This window comes from Nelumbo nucifera, chromosome 1 (genome assembly GCF_055504915.1).
Source record: "Nelumbo nucifera cultivar China Antique chromosome 1, China Antique-T2T, whole genome shotgun sequence".
Lineage (NCBI taxonomy): Eukaryota > Viridiplantae > Streptophyta > Magnoliopsida > Proteales > Nelumbonaceae > Nelumbo > Nelumbo nucifera.
Genome location: NC_142649.1, coordinates 163,566,856 through 163,582,736, shown reverse-complemented (window position 1 = coordinate 163,582,736; position 15,881 = coordinate 163,566,856). Strand labels below are relative to the sequence as shown.

The 15,881-nt window shown below is 40.0% G+C and overlaps 1 protein-coding gene across 2 annotated transcripts in view; it reads right to left on the bottom strand.

Moving 5' to 3' along the window:
• The window catches only part of LOC104612398 (CwfJ-like family protein), a 50,136-nt gene that overhangs the window by 5,790 nt on the left and 28,465 nt on the right, over window positions 1-15,881 (bottom strand). For both annotated transcript variants that reach the window (XM_010279791.3, XM_088895046.1), the window contains exons 7-9: window positions 12,956-13,035; window positions 11,090-11,459; window positions 10,777-10,989 (exon numbers count right to left, since the gene is read on the bottom strand). In XM_010279791.3, coding sequence (XP_010278093.2) covers window positions 10,777-10,989; window positions 11,090-11,459; window positions 12,956-13,035 — 663 coding nt within the window. The remainder of the gene's footprint in view (window positions 1-10,776; window positions 10,990-11,089; window positions 11,460-12,955; window positions 13,036-15,881) is intronic.

The window sequence follows — 15,881 nt, the reverse complement described above, 5'->3', positions numbered from 1 at the left end:
ATGGTGATTCATCAGGGGAACCAGGAGGTTATAGAGGATAATCTGGGCAGGGGTACAAGTCCTGAGATGGTCCAGTCAAATACACCTTCAAAGCTTTCCCAATTAATTAGTTCTGAAAGTGGGGGCATGGAGAGGCACCAAAAGAAGCAGGGTACCAAAGTCTTTGTTACTAAAACTACCCCGTGTTTACTTCTCAGCCATTCACCAGTAACCTCTGCAACTCTGTTGGTTTAGTTTTTGATACTAATCTGTGTTTTAATGGTCCTACAGATTCTTCAGCTTCCATCCTCGGCTCCGATTTGCCCATGAACTTGACGGTAGAAGGAGAGATGGTCAAGGGATTAGAAGGTGGAGTGGGTGAGAAAGAGACAATTGGTGATAAGGGAGGAGGGGTGGGTGCTCCTGAGGATAGGGGTGATAAATTGCTGAAAAATAAGGAAGGAACAATGACTAATAAGGGGTTGGATACAAATAGGGAAAAAGAAACATCAAGAGGGAATCAATCACAGGAAGGTTCGAAGGGGAAGGAGATTGGGAGGGTGTTAGTTAAGGAGAAGAAAGAAAAGGAGGCGGAAAAGAGTAAAAGAAGTGAAGAAGATCAGAGTGTAAGGGACCCGGTGATGACCTGGCTGGTAAAATGGGGTTGAAAGCGGAAAAAATTAAAAGAAGAGAAGCCTCAAAATAAAGTAAGTAAAGAAAAAGGAAGCTAAATGAAGTTGAAAAACTCATTAGTGATGTGGAAGGGGATAAGGAGTTCAGTGCTAGGGGAGGAAGAAGGAGAGGAGGCCTATCGGCTAGCTGAAGTTTGGGATCAATCTTTGGTGTGATCATGAAGATTAGGAAGTGCCACAAAAAGAGGATTAAAAAGAGTTATTGAGGAAGGAGAGACCGGATTTTGTTCTAATCCAAGAATCCATACTTCAGGAAGTAGATAGGAATATTAATTGGAGCTTTGCTCCATTTTGGGTGCATCGGGGGGTATTAATAACTGTTGTGAGGATTATTTAATTGTTATTTTATAGTTGCTGTTAGTGGGTTGTCAGCTTAAGATGCTGTCAGTCAGTTAGTTTCTCTCTTTCTTTTTAGTTTGTTTCTAGGGAGTGCCACCAGGGGCATACTTGTAATCTCCCATTCCTTTTATATTAAGTTATATAACTAAACTGGCGGTAGCCAGAAGCAGTTGGTTTTTTTGTCTCTCAATCATATAATCCTCTTCTTCTCTTTCTCTCTCTCGTCTCTCTCTCCATGAATGATTACATGGTATCAGAGCAAGGTTCTGGGCTATAAAAAAAAAAAAAAATCGGTTTCTCCCATATGAACCTACTTCGTCCTCTTTTCTTCTTTGATTTCTTGGACGTGGAAGATAGAGAAACCCTAGCAGACTACTTGCGGCTCTTCCTTTGGGTTCTTCCTTGGTCGTAATATCAAGGAGACCCTAGTAGAAGAAGGACGATGCAAAAAAAGACTCCCTTTCTTATCTGTTCGATGTTGTGAAGTTAGTTCCTAGTTGGCACCTTCGTACAAGTGCTGGACAGGGTATGTGTTCTTGTTTTTTTTTATGGCCAATGGTGTGAAGGCCTTATTTCTTGATTTTATACCTTCGTTTGGATGCTGGATTGTTAGATTGCATGGGCTGTAGTCGGACTACTAGTGAGTGCCACTGAGTTGATTTCAGCAGTAAATTCCTTGAGGGTTGGTGTTCTGATTGTGGTTGTTGTGTAGTTGTCTGGGATTTGGTCTGATTCAGCAATACTCTATGGCAAACTATGATTCAACTTCATCGGGGGTTACACCGACCCGCAGCACAGCTGGTATGGAAAGTGAAAACATGATGTTTCCCATGCCCATTACCCCATTAAATGGTCTAAACTACCTGGAGTAGGCTAAAAGTGTAAAACTTTATGTAACAGCAAGGGGAAAAGCTGGTTACATAAATGGAAGGGTGAAAGAACCCAAGAGTGAGACAGCTGAACATGATAGGTGGGACCAAGAAAACAGTACGGTGATGTCTTGGCTCCTTGCAGCCATGGAACCTGATGTGAAGAAGAACTTTATGTGGGCAGACACCGCTAGTGAGATTTGGGAACACGCCAAAACTACATATTCTGAGCAAAAGCATTATGCCAAGGTTTACCAGTTGCAAGCTGAATCCTCAACCTGTAAACAGGAAAATCGTAGTTTGTCTTCCTATTATTCAGCCCTTACTTCCGTATGGAAAGAATTGGATCATTATCAGGCTATAGAGTGGAAACATGATGACGATGCTAAGGCCTACAGGAAGCTGGTTTCTCAGCAGCGTGTGTTTGCCTTCTTGTTGGGACTGAACCCTGCCTATGAACCCTTGAGAGTTCAGATCTTAGGAAGCAAAGAGTTGCCATCGGTTCACGAGATATATGCCCTTGTTTAATTGGAAGAAAATAGGCGGAGTGTGATGGTTACAACCGAGGGGGAGCAACAAGTTGCTTTGGCTGCAATGAGTAATAACAACATGGGGAAGAAAAGTGACACTAAGAAGGTTGATGATAAAGACAAGTTGTTTTGTACCCATTGTTGGCGCTCACGGCATACACGTGACACATGTTGGGACATTCACGGGAAACCCAAGTGGGTAGTGAAGAACCAAGAACAGGGTAAAGGGCAAGGTCAGAAGAAGATGAACACAGCACATAATGCAACACATGTGGCAACCCAAGATACTCAGGTTGTCGGTACTACCTGGGACCACCTTACTAATTCTGACCCCAAGGAAGATATAATGATATCCTTCAGAGACCACTTGGAGTAGTCATATGGTAGGGCTTTGCGACAGATGGATAGTTTAGTCACCGGTACTCCTACTTCATTTGCATCTATATCAGGTAATGCGGCTTCTGCATTCCATGTCACTACTACCACAGGTTCCCCTTGGATCATTGACTCAGGGGCCTCTAAGCACATAACCAGTAAGCCGAACTTGTTTCAGACTTATAGCCCTTTGTCAGGAAGGGATAAAGTGAGGCTTGCAGATGGATCATTCTCCTCCATTGCAGGCCAAGGATCAATATCTCTTCCCCATGGCCTTAACCTGAATTGTGTATTGCATGTCCCTCAACTTCCTATAAATTTGCTTTCAATTAGTAGTATCACAAGCTCTTTAAACTGTAGTGTAACATTTTTTCCTGGTTCATGTGTTTTTCAGGATCTAACTTCTGGGATGACGATTGGTAGAGGGAGCCTAGTGGATGGTCTCTACATTCTCGACAACAAAGCTGGTCTCTCGGTGTCATCCTCAGAGTCACATAGTCAAGCAAATAAGAGTCAATTTTTTTTGTGGCATGGTCGGTTAGGTCATGTTTCTTTTGAAATAGTAAAGTCTTTGTTTCCGGTTTTATTTAAGTAATGTTCAATGTCAAAGTTCCAGTGTCAAACGTGTCAATTGAGCAAACAATGTAGAACAACTTTTCACTCAAATAATAAAAGATCAAGTGTTCATTTTCATGTTGTGTATTCTGATGTATGGGGGCCTACTACTATAATCTCTGAGAGCGGATATAAGTACTTTATCACATTGATCGATGACTACTCTCGCTATACATGGGTATTCCCTATGCGTAGTAGAGACGAAGTTCCAAAGATTGTGAAAGACTTCCAGATGATGGTATTTACGCAATTCCATGTTGAAATACAGATCTTCAAATCCGACAATGCAAAAGAATATTTCCATGGTGAGCTCAATGAGTTCTTTGCCTCCCACGGATCTATTCATAGGAGCTCATGCGCAAGAACACCACAACAAAATGGTGTTGCAGAAAAAAAAAACAAACACCTCCTTGAGGTAGCTCGCGGGATGATGTTACACATGAATGTTCCAAAAAAGTTTTGGATGAATGCTATACTTGCAATTGCTTATGTCATCAATCGCATGCCCTCCGAGCCTTTCTATCCGCAGTTCATTGCATCCCTGTTCCCAGAAATGTTGCAGAAGCCTTAAAATGCCCCGAATGGACAGATGCCATGAAGGAGATTAATGCTCTTCATAAAAATCAAACATGGGAATTGGTGGATCTTCCAAGGGGGAAAGACCTCGTGGGGTGTAAGTGGGTATTTACAGTTAAACACAAGGCAGACGGGACAATTGAAAGGTACAAAGCAAGATTAGTAGCCAAAGGGTACACTCAAGTGTACGGGGTTGACTATGATGAGACTTTTGCTCCAGTAGCTAAGATGAACTCAATTAGGATTCTCCTGTCATTAGCTGCTAACCTTGACTGGGAATTGCATCAACTAGACATAAAGAATGCTTTTTTAAATGGTGACCTAGAGGAGGAAGTATACATGATTCAACCCCCTGGATTCTGTGCCAAGGGAAGTGAAAATAAGGTGTGCAAGCTGAGAAAGTCTCTTTATGGTTTAAAACAATCTCCCAGAGCTTGGTTCAATGAGTTTCACATGGCAGTTCAGCAAGTAGGCTTCAAACAATGTCAGTCTGATCATACACTCTTTGTGAAGAGATGTCAGAAACAGGTTGTTGTATTGATAGTGTATGTGGATGATATCATCATTACAGGAAATTGGAGTTCAGAAATACAAAAATTGAAACAATTCCTTGCATCTAAATTTGAAGTGAAAGATTTAGGTCCTCTGAAATATTTCCTTGGAATTGAAGTCGCCTGCTCAGAAAGGGATATCTTCATTTCTCAAAGGAAATACACCCCTGATCTATTACAAGACACAGGCAAATTAGGTGCAAGGCCAACAGATACTCCCATGGATGTTGATCACAAGTTGGGTGATTGTGATGGTGAACCTCTGAAAGATGTGAAACAGTTCCAAAGGTTAGTGGGAAAGCTGATTTATTTGTCCATGACCCGTCCAGACATTGCCTATTCAGTTGGGGTTCTAAGCCAATTCATGCACTCTCCCAAGAAACCACACATGGAGGCAACAGAGAGAGTTCTTAGATACTTAAAAAAGTATCCCAGAACAGGTCTACTATTCAGTAAACATAATCACCTAAAGGTGGAAGTCTTTATAGATGCTAATTGGGCAAGTGTTGTGGATGATAGAAAGTCCACGAGTGGGTATTGCACATTTGTGGGAGGAAACCTAGTGACCTAGAAAAGCAAGAAACAAAGTGCGGTAGCAAGGTCAAGTGCTGAAGCTGAATATAGAGCTATGGCACATGGAGTGGCTGAAGTCCTTTGGCTAAAAAATCTTCTAGGGGAGCTTGGAGTTGTTGTTCATAATCCTATGTCTCTTTACTGTGACAACAAGGCAGCCATAAACATCGCCAGCAACCCTGTCCTACATGAGAGGACCAAGCACATTGAGGTGGACAAACACTTCATAAGGGAAAAATTGGAAAAAAGGGAAATTTGCATCCCTTATGTCAACTCCAAGGAACAACTCGTTGATGTCCTCACAAAAGGGCTTCCATACTCGCGGCACAATGAGTTATGTGACAAGCTAGGCATGATAGACATATTCAACCCAACTTGAGGGGGAGTGTTGTGAGGATTATTTAATTGTTATTTTATAAATGTTGTTAGTGGGTTGTCAGCTTAAGATGCTATCAGTCAGTTAATTACTTTCTTTCTTATTAGTTTGTTTCTAGGGAGTTCCACCAGGGGCATACTTGTAATCTCCCATTCCTTTTATATTAAGTTAATATAAATAACTAAACTGGCGGCAGCCAGAAGCAGTTGGTTTTTTTGTCTCTCAATCATATCTTCCTCTTCTTCTCTTTCTCTCTCTCTCGTCTCTCTCTCTCCATGAATGATTACAATAACAATGTGGAGAGAAGTTGTTCAATGTTTGGAAGAGTTAGTGGGCAATTTCTCAATTTCTATTAAGTTGAAGGGCTTGCAAGATGGGTTTGAATGGGTTCTCACGAATGTTTACAGGCCAAACTCATATAGAGAAAGGAATAAAATGTGGGAGGAGCTTGGGGATATTAGGGGCCTCTGGGAAGGACCTTGGTGTCTAGTAAGTGAGACATCTGGGGGAAGGCAAAGAACTACATCAAGCATGAGGAAATTCAACTCCTTTATTGAAGCTTTTGAGCTAAGAGATATTCCCCTAGGACAATCCTGCTATACTTGGTCAAACCTTCAAACAAACCCTATTCTTTCCAAGCTTGATAGATTTTTAGTCTCACCAGATTGGGAAGAGCATTGGCCAGATTTAGTTGGGAGAAATCTCCCTAGAATTACCTCAGACCATTGGCCCATCTGTTTGTTTGAGAGAATCAATGATGGTGGCCCAACTCCATTTAGATTTGAAAATATGTGACTCACTCACCCGGAGTTTAAAGAGAATGCGAAGGTTTAGTGGAATAGACTGGACCAGTCTGCAATGTGGGAAGGCCAAAAGTTCCTAAAGAAACTCCAATTGTTGAAAAAGGAGATCAAGGAGTGGAATAGGGAGAAGTTCAAAAGACTAGAGGAGAAGAAAGTTGACTTAATTTCCCAGATTGAGGCAATTGATAGCAAAGAGATAGAAGGATCCTTAGGTGAAGGTGAAAGGGAGTTGAGATGGTCTCTAAAGAAAGAGTTAAGAGAAACTTTATTGAGGGAGGAAATTTGTTGTAAGCAAAAATCAAGAGAGAGGTGGGTCAAAGAAGGGGATGGAAATACAAGGTTCTTCCATGCCATTCCAAATGGAAGAAGAAGGAAGAGCATGATCAATTCTCTATTGGTGGGGGAAAATGAGGTTACAAACCAAAATGAGATTGCTAAAGTGTTCTCAAAGCATTTCAGGTCTATTTATAGAAGACCCCTAGTTGAGAGGTGGAGGGCTGAAGGCATTGATAGGAAGACACTGGGAAGCCTCAAGTCCAAATTTTGGAAAAAAAAGGTTTGGAGAGGGAGAGATTAAGGAAGCGGTTTTTTTCTATGAATAAATCAAAAGCACCAAGGCCCAATAGTTTCACAATGGCCTTCTATCAAGACTATTAGGACATAATCAAACGACATCTGCCCAGAGTGTTCAATGAATTCTATAAAAGAGGGGTGATAAGTCTGAGTATGAACTCTACATTTTTAGCACTGATCCCAAAGAAGAACAATGCCAACAAGCCAGGGGATTTCAGACCAATAAGTCTAGTCACCAATATTTACAAGGTGATAGCAAAGGTGTTAGTCTTTGAGGATTAAGAAGGTGATCCCCCCACTTGTTTCACAATCTCAAGGGGCCTTTGTATAAGATAGACACATTATTGACCAAATCTTAATTGCCAATGAATGTGTGGAGGCTCAAAAGAGACTAAAGAGGAAAGGAGTGGCTATCAAACTGGATTTGGAAAAAGCCTATGATTTGGTGGATTGGAACTTCTTGATTGATATTATGAGGTGTGGCTTTGGAAATTTGTGGTGCAAATGGATTAAGGGTTGTTTACAAATTAGTCACTACTCAATCATAGTTAATGGGACAGTGTATAATTTCTTTGAGGGATTCCGTGGGCTAGAGGATGACCCCCTTTCTCCCTTTCTATTTACTTTGATTGCTGAAGCCCAAAACAAATTGATTTTGAGAGCAAATTATTTGCAGCTTTTCAGGGGTTGGTCAATGGGGAGGGATAATGTTTTGGTCACTCACTAATTTCTTGTGATGGAGACTATAGGGAAGGAGTGGAAAATTTGAGGCTGGTTGTGGAACTCTTTGAGAGGATGTCCAACTTGAGGATCAATTGGTCAAAGAGCTTACTGGTTGGAATCAACATTGAAGAGGACGAATTAAGGCTTCTGGAAGACTCCCTAGGTTGTGAGAAAGGAGAGTGACCGTTGAAATATTAGGCTTACCACTAGGAGATAACCCTAGATCTACTTGCTTTTGGTCTTCAGTGGTGGAAAGAATTGATAAACGCTTGGCGGGGTGGAAAAGGAACTATATCTCAGTGGGAGGAGAATAACTCTTATCAAGTCTACCCTAGCAAATCTTCCGATGTACTACATGTTAGTGTTTAAGATGCCATAAGGGATAGTGAGGAAAATTGAAAAAATCATGAGGGATTTTCTTTGGGAGCCAGGGGAAACTAAGAAAGATCATGTGGATAGATGGGAAAAGGTGGTGACATTGACAGATGAAGGGGGCTTGGCAATTGCTAATGTAAGATTGAAGAATCAGGCCTTGAGGCTTTGGAGGTTTCCAAACGAAAATGAAAAATTATGGCACAAAGTTGTGGCAAGCATTCATGGCATGTCGAGCAACAGATGGGATGCTAGATGCCTCCGTAGGGCCACCTTGGATACTCCTTGGAAAGCCATCCATGATTTTCTCCCAACTTTCCTAAATCATATCACGTATGACTTGTTTTCTGGTAGTAAAATTAGATTTTGGGAGGATGTGTGGATTGGGGATACTCCTTTGTGTGAGAAATTTCCTTCTCTTTTTGATCTTTCCAGATTCAAGGGTAGGCCTATTTCAGATTTACTAAGTCAACCTTCTCACCTCCCAGGGTTGAATTGGAACTTTGGCTTTAACAGGAACCTCAGAGAATCTAAACTTCTTGCAATGTCCGAGCTGTTAGGCTTGCTGAACTCAATGTTCTTGGGAGAAGGTGGTTCAGATTCTAGGATTTGGGGTCCTAATTCTGACAGGTTGTTTTCTTGTAAATCCTTTCTACACTCGTTGGTTGCCACCTCCTCTCATCCTTTCCCAGTCAAAGAAATTTGGTCAGTGCTTTTTGTTGGGAAGTATTTCATGGTTGTATTAATACTTTTGATGTACTTCAAAGAAAAAGGCCAAATTGGTGTTTGTCCTCTAACTAGTGTGTCCTATGTAAGATGAATGGTGAAACTGCTTTCCACCTCCTAATATTATGTACTTTTGTCAGTTTTATTTGGAATTGGTTTACTTCCCTTTTTGGGTGCAGGTCGTCTTCTCCTGACAGATTGGAAGGTTTATTCAGCCCTATTGGTATTAGTGGCACGACAAGGAGGGGTAAGATCCTATGGAGATTACTAGAGCAGCACTACTTTGGACTGTCTGAGAGGAAAGAAATGCAAGAATATTTGAAGGAAAAGAAAAATGTAAGGAAGCCTTGGTTGAAACAATAACATTGAGGGTGGCACAATGGGCAAAAAGCTTGAAGATGTTTTCAGTTTTTAAGGTCGAAGACTTCTTTAGGGTTTGGGGACTTATTGCTGCCTCTTCATTTACAAGACAACAGCTTTTTGAGGTGTGGTCCCCTCCAACAGATGGCTGGAAGAAGCTGAACCTTGATGGGAGTAGTGTGGGTAATCCAAGCCCCTCAAGCATTGGGGGGAACATTAGAGATGAAGATGGAAACATCATTGCTCTGTACTCCGGTCCTGTGGAGCAAGGTGATGTGGCAAGGGCAGAGTTTCTAGCTGCAGCATATGGGGTTGAGAAGGCTAAAGAGTTGGGTATTAATAGACTGATCATTGAGGGAGACTCAGAAACTGTGATAAAATGGTTACAGAAAGGGGAAGGGGTGACGTGGCAGCTGAAGAATGAATTCCGAAGATTTAAATGGTTGTCAAGGGACATGACAATCTGATAGGCCCCCAATTAACCTTACGTATGCCAGGAAGAGGAAAGGTCAACAATCGGCTAAGGGGGGAAATAATTGAACAATTGAACACATGGGGGCAATTATAGCTGAAGGGAATAAGGAGAGTCTTGAGGCATTTATAGCCATGTCAGTTAGGAATAAGAAGAGTGTTGGGCATTTATAACTTGGCCAGCTGGGCATTTATAGAGGGAGTCAGTTATGCTGTGAGAAGAGTATAAGAAGGGGCTTTGGCAGATGGGGGGAGGTATGTTTTTCTTGAGTGAAGAATACTGTGAGTGATTGGGAGAGCCGGCGGTCTCTCGAAGTACCGACCAACTGTTAATGTTTTCTTCTGAATGAATACCAGTTTCTTTTGTTGATGTTCAAGTTGTGTGAATTCTGCTGTGAGTCTGAGAACTGCGTGAAGTTTCTGGGACATAACACAATCCAGGTGGGATGGGTGAGGAGATCAGCCAACAGTTTGGCTGATTGCTTAGCGAAGCAAGGGGTTCAAAGAACACATATGTTTTGGGCACGTTTGTAATTCTATCTTGGGTGAGCTTTTAAAGCTGGTTTCTTTCACAACCTCTTGTTGTACCATAATTTTTCTAATTAATGAAATCATTTCAGAGTTATTGATCAAAAAAATTAATCATATTACCAAGTGTATTAAGGATATAACCTTGACACAGCACAGAGTCTCTAGGTTTAAATTGTAAGTGAACAGATAGACCACCTTTTTGTTCTCAATATTAATTCCAAAGTTTCCCCAAGTATTGTCGAAGTATTAAGTTTATTCATAGTTTTGAAGCAATTGCAATCAATTGTAACTAGGTCATTCTCTGGCCAACTTGCTGTGCATACATCACATTGTCATGGTTACATCCTTACACTCCTTTCTCTCTGCCTTCTTAACATAAATATCATTTTATCTAAAAAGGTTCACAAGAAAAATGAACTTTCCAACTAGTTCTAAGAAAGTTTTTATGAAATTTGCTTAATAACTTATGCTGCATTTGGATAAGCTTTGAATCCTTTGATGTCCGTGCTTTTAAAGCACAAAAGCTCAAAGACCTAATTTTAGGATTTGTACTATAGGGCTTACGAGTGTTTTGGCTTCAGATAGTGTTTTTAAAAGAAATTCTTAGCAAATGCTCAAAACACTTTTTGCCTCAATTTTGATTTTCACAGCCCAAAGCTCAAAAACCAAAGCTTATCCAAACAGGGCCTAACTTATAATGTACTTCAAAAGACAAACTACATAAAACATCGCAGTCCCTCACCTTTTTAAAATATAGAGGAGCCTGCTTTGCAATCTCTCGAGGCAAAGGAATGCACTCAACCAAGCAATGTCGACGCTGCTGCACCAACCCAATAACAGTTTCAAGAAACACAACGTCCTTCTCTTGCTTTGCAAACATCATAATGAGGCATTTCTTGAAATTGCGAATTTCTTCCCACACATTATTGTCAACATTTCTTGTAGCTGATTCATGCTGTAAATGGGAAAACATTCATGAAAAACAATGTTTGAAAGAGAAATAAAGTGACAACAAAAGACCAGATGTTGAATTGAAATATCATATTGGCTCTCACCAGCATAGGCAAAATGCAGCAATGGCCTTGTACAATGGGCTGCCACTGTGGAAGCATCAAATATGTAAAATTTGCTATAGAAATTACAAGATGTTTTGGTCTAGTTGGGTTCTCAAAACAAAATTGACAGCGTTCTTGCTGAGTCAAGATGCGCTTTGCAATATTAGCATTCTCACTTGATTTATGCTTATGCACATCTGCCCTTCTCTTATCTCGCTTTTTGCTTGGACATCCATCATAATCATATTCGTCATCTGCCTGACCAGACATACTATATTGTTTGTTCTGCATTATATGCTGAGCCAAATGAAAATCAGCATTCTCTTCCTTTTTCTTTTTGTGAGCAGATATATCCTTCTTCATAATGTATCTACACCCAGAGAGTATGATATCAGTATCAGATTGTTAGATTATACAGACAGTAAATGGATAAAAACATGAGAGAAAAATATAAGGATGTAAGAGAAAGTGTACAGAAATATTTTTTGGGAAGTAGCTTTCTCAACTACCTAATCTAAGGGATGCTTGGCCTCCATGTAAATAGTTTTCCTCTTTATTTTAATAAACTTCAGTTACCCATCAAAAAAGATATGTTATTATTATCATTGTTATTTTTCATCAGTAAATGATCAATGATAACTTTATTAATGAGGTCTAGTGCAAAATAATACAAGAAATTAGACTCAGCTTGGCACAGAACATGCTAACCATGAGCCCAAAAAGAAACCAAAAACATCTGAGAAGTTTTATAAATGACTGTTCCCTAATGGCAGACCCCCAGTACATGTCCTTCATATTAACACCTCTCAACTTGGAATCTGCTGCACATTCAGCTGATCTTGGGTCCTATCTAAACGAAGTGTTCATGCTGGATGTCAAAGATTTACCTTTCTTATGAAATGCAAGTACATCACCATCATCAAGGCCATTGATTCCTCCTATTTAAAGGGGAGAATGTCTATACTTTCTGCACATCATTCTTTTTTATATGATTAATGGGCCATTTGTTTCTTTTCCTTTCAAAATAAGACAGGTTCTCTGGACCATGCCATAACCCAAAGAATCTAAGTTAGGAGACTAAAACAAGCCACCAAAAGAATACAATAATAATATGCATGCCACATATTAAAAAATATATTATTTATGAACACTGAAATTAATGTTGGACACATTAATAGACATTTAATATGCATACCACTTAGGTTAAAAGAAAAAAAAAATCTATAAAACAGTTGTAAGACCAGCAATGCTCTATGGAATAAGACTGTTGGGCAGGCAAGAACATGTCCAAAAAATGAGTGTGGCAGAAATGCGTGAGCTAACATGGATGAGTGGAAAAACTAGAAAGTATAGGCTCAAAAAAAAGTCATTTAAAAGAACCTGGGAGCAGCTTCAATAGGTAAACTAAGATGGTTCAGTCAGTCAATCACATGCATAGAAGACTATCTACAGCAACTATAAGAAGAAGCAATCTGTTGCAAGTTGAAGGGGCTAGAAGAGCTAGGGGCGTACCAAAAAGGACATGGGTTGAAATAGTAAGAAATGATTTAAGCACTCATATTTTAACAACGGATATAGCACTAAACAGAAAAGAATGGTGAAACAGGATTCATATAGCCGACCCCATATAGTTGGGATAAGGCTTAGATGATAAAGATGATTTATAAACACTGAAATGTAAATGAATGTGTGTATTGATGGATAATTGTTCACATTATTAGTTGCTAATAACAAATATGTAATATTATTTTACAGAGAGAAAAGTGCCAAGCACCCCAAAGATCTAGGATAGAGATATCTTGCAGATATAACTATATATCTTATAGTAACAAATAATAGTTAAAAATTACAAAGACAAGAAGACACCTGCTCACACTTCCCTCTGTTCCCTGGCTGACGAATTTATCCTTGTTGTCCTGCTTCACCTTGATTTTTTCTGCTTCTTGCTGTAGGGGAAAAAGAGGAATATTCCAGTTAAAGTTGATACAAAAGATGTGACTCTTACTAACTAGCACGTAAATCACCAAAATCTATATCAACATTCACATGTATCCTCTACGTTGACATTGAGACTAGACACACTGATAATTTTCACCCAATATGCCCATACATTGCCCCCTCCCCCCAAATTAATCATATCTTCTATTCTGGGCCTAACAAGTATCAAGAAATTCCAAGGACAACCAATAGAACAGGAATTAAAAATTGTGATGTGACATATGCAATGAAATGATGATCCATTTCAGGGCCCAAAATGTGTTAAAGTGCCATCCTTTCTTTTGAAGGTTTGTACTGAAAGGAATCCAGTGCAGCAGGATATTTTTGTCAGTGATTTAAAAGGTGCACCTAAGTGCATAGGAAAGGCGCATTTCAAGGTATGTGCCTTGCCCGAGGCAGTCCTTATGAAAAGGCATGCACCTTGTGCACCTTGCACCTCAGCCCTGGCATGCATCTTAGTTTGCATAGTGGCTGGAACAGACCAAGCCCCTTGAGGCAAGCCCAAACAAGCCCATGTGGTGGTCCTAAATTTTTAGATCATACATACAGAGATTGTATTATTTTCTTTATTTGCAGTTCACTAATAGAGTTGGGAATCAAATGTTGTTTGATGAAGAATGTCTTGTATCAAGAAGGATGAGATAGTAGCAAATAACATTCACTTGTCGCTTCTCTAACAAAACCCCATTTTTTTAGCAAGGTTTAGCTGAACACTTTAGCTGTTCAGCGGGCTGTGGAACCAATGATAAGGTTCCACACCAGTATTAAATACATGGGCCCACATCTTTTACAGTGGGGCCCATGAATTAATTACTGGCATGGAACCGCATCATTAGTTCCACAGCCCGCTGAACAGCTAAAGCATTCAGCTAATCCGAATTCACCTTTTTGCTAGTATTGTTTTCTCATTCTTCTAAATACAAGACATTCTTAATCCAACAACATGTGATTCCTAATCCTAAAATATATGAACTGCAATTAAAATCACAAATCCAAACTTTTTATATACAGGCCAAAAATTTAGAACCCATGAAAGGGCTTTGCCTGGGCTTGCCTCAAAGGACCTTGACAGCGGCAGAGGGCCAATTTCATAGAATTAGAAATGCAAGGTGCTTAACATCATATTAGGTACCTAAAGTAATGCAAGTGGGAGAGAAATAAACAGATTGAAAGTTTCACATGCTTGAATTGTTGAGTGCTTGAATATGTTCTGTGTTTGATTTTATTTCTATATTTTCACTTTGAATATGATTTATGTGTTACATTTATGTATTTTAATTAGGAGTCAATAGGATTTTTAAAACACAGTTTCTTTAAAAATTCAAGTTTGTAATTTTCTGAATTAATATTGTTTTTATTTTTTGTTTTAAAAAACTTTGCACCTTAAAAGGCCCCTTGCACTTTTAAAACACTGACTTTTATCACAATTACCACCACAGAAGTGATGCAGCAAAGAAGGTCCTTGATAGCAGCCACATATGCACTCTCACTCACTGAATTTTACTTATCTCCCTCTTTTATTAGGTAAGTGAATAATGATTTTTTTTATCAATCATGCATTTCATTAATTAATCACAGAAATAATTACAAAGGGGAAGATAAAACTTTCTTATCTTCCAACTGAAGCTTGAGCCCCCAAGAAAAAGAGAAAAAATTTACACCTGTGCCCAAAACATTGACTCCCTCTCCACCCCTTGTTTAGCTAACCCATCAGCAAAAGAGTTGGCTGATATTTTCACCCAACTGATCTTAACTTCCATCTCTCAAACCAGCAACCTAAATTTCCTCCTCACATTGCTGTAATTCCATAAGCCACTGTTGTCTTTATTCAGCCACCCTACCACCACCTCCGAGTCCCCTTCAATTATGAGTTTTCTTATATTCATCTCCTTAGCTCTCTAGACTCCTTCCATAACTGCATAGATCTCGACTCTGAGAGAGTCACCCACTCCAATTGGACCTGAGAGCAAGGCAGAAACACACCCATTCTCATCCCTAAAAACACCCCCAACCCCTGAGTGTCCAGGATTCCCTCTACTACTCCCATCAAAGTTTAGTTTTAGGAAACCAGCAGCTGGGGGGGTCCAAGACACACTCATTACTGTTTTGGTCTGGGTACAATTTGCAAGCTCACCCCACTTCCTCAACAAGTCATTCACTGTGTAATCTGTGAACAGCTCAGAGGATTTCAGCCACTGTACAACCCTTATATGGATCAGTTCTCTCAGTTCTTCAGCACCTCTCTCTACTTCAGAGAAGATCCTGGAGTTTCTTTCTTCCCATAAAGACCAGCATACTGCAGCTCTCAGGCATCTCCACATGGTTCTCCCCCTTTTGCATACACTACCTGAAAAAATAAAGGGAAAAAAGACTTTGCAAGTTTGATGGAAGGTTCCAACTACACCCAAAGAGGGAGAAAGCCCACTCCCAAATAGACTTTGCAAACTGGCACGACACCAATAGGTGAAAACCAGTCTCCCCATCAGCTTTACAAAGAACACACCAGTGAGGGGACAAACAAGTATTGGGTCTCTTCTTTTGGAGCAGATCACCACTGTTTATTCTTTCTAGAGAAGCTTCCCAGCAAAAACTACCAACCCTAGGAGGAATTGGTCTGCACCAAACCTCATTAACAAGGAAAGGGAGGGCTACAAAACTGGTGGACTGGTTTAAGACTTTGAAGAAAGAGGAACAGGAGAATGAGCTAGTGGGGGTGGGGGGTTTAGATTCTAGAGTCCAACTTAGCAGGGTCTATAAAAACATTATCAAGAAGTCCAAGGAGACTCGAAATACT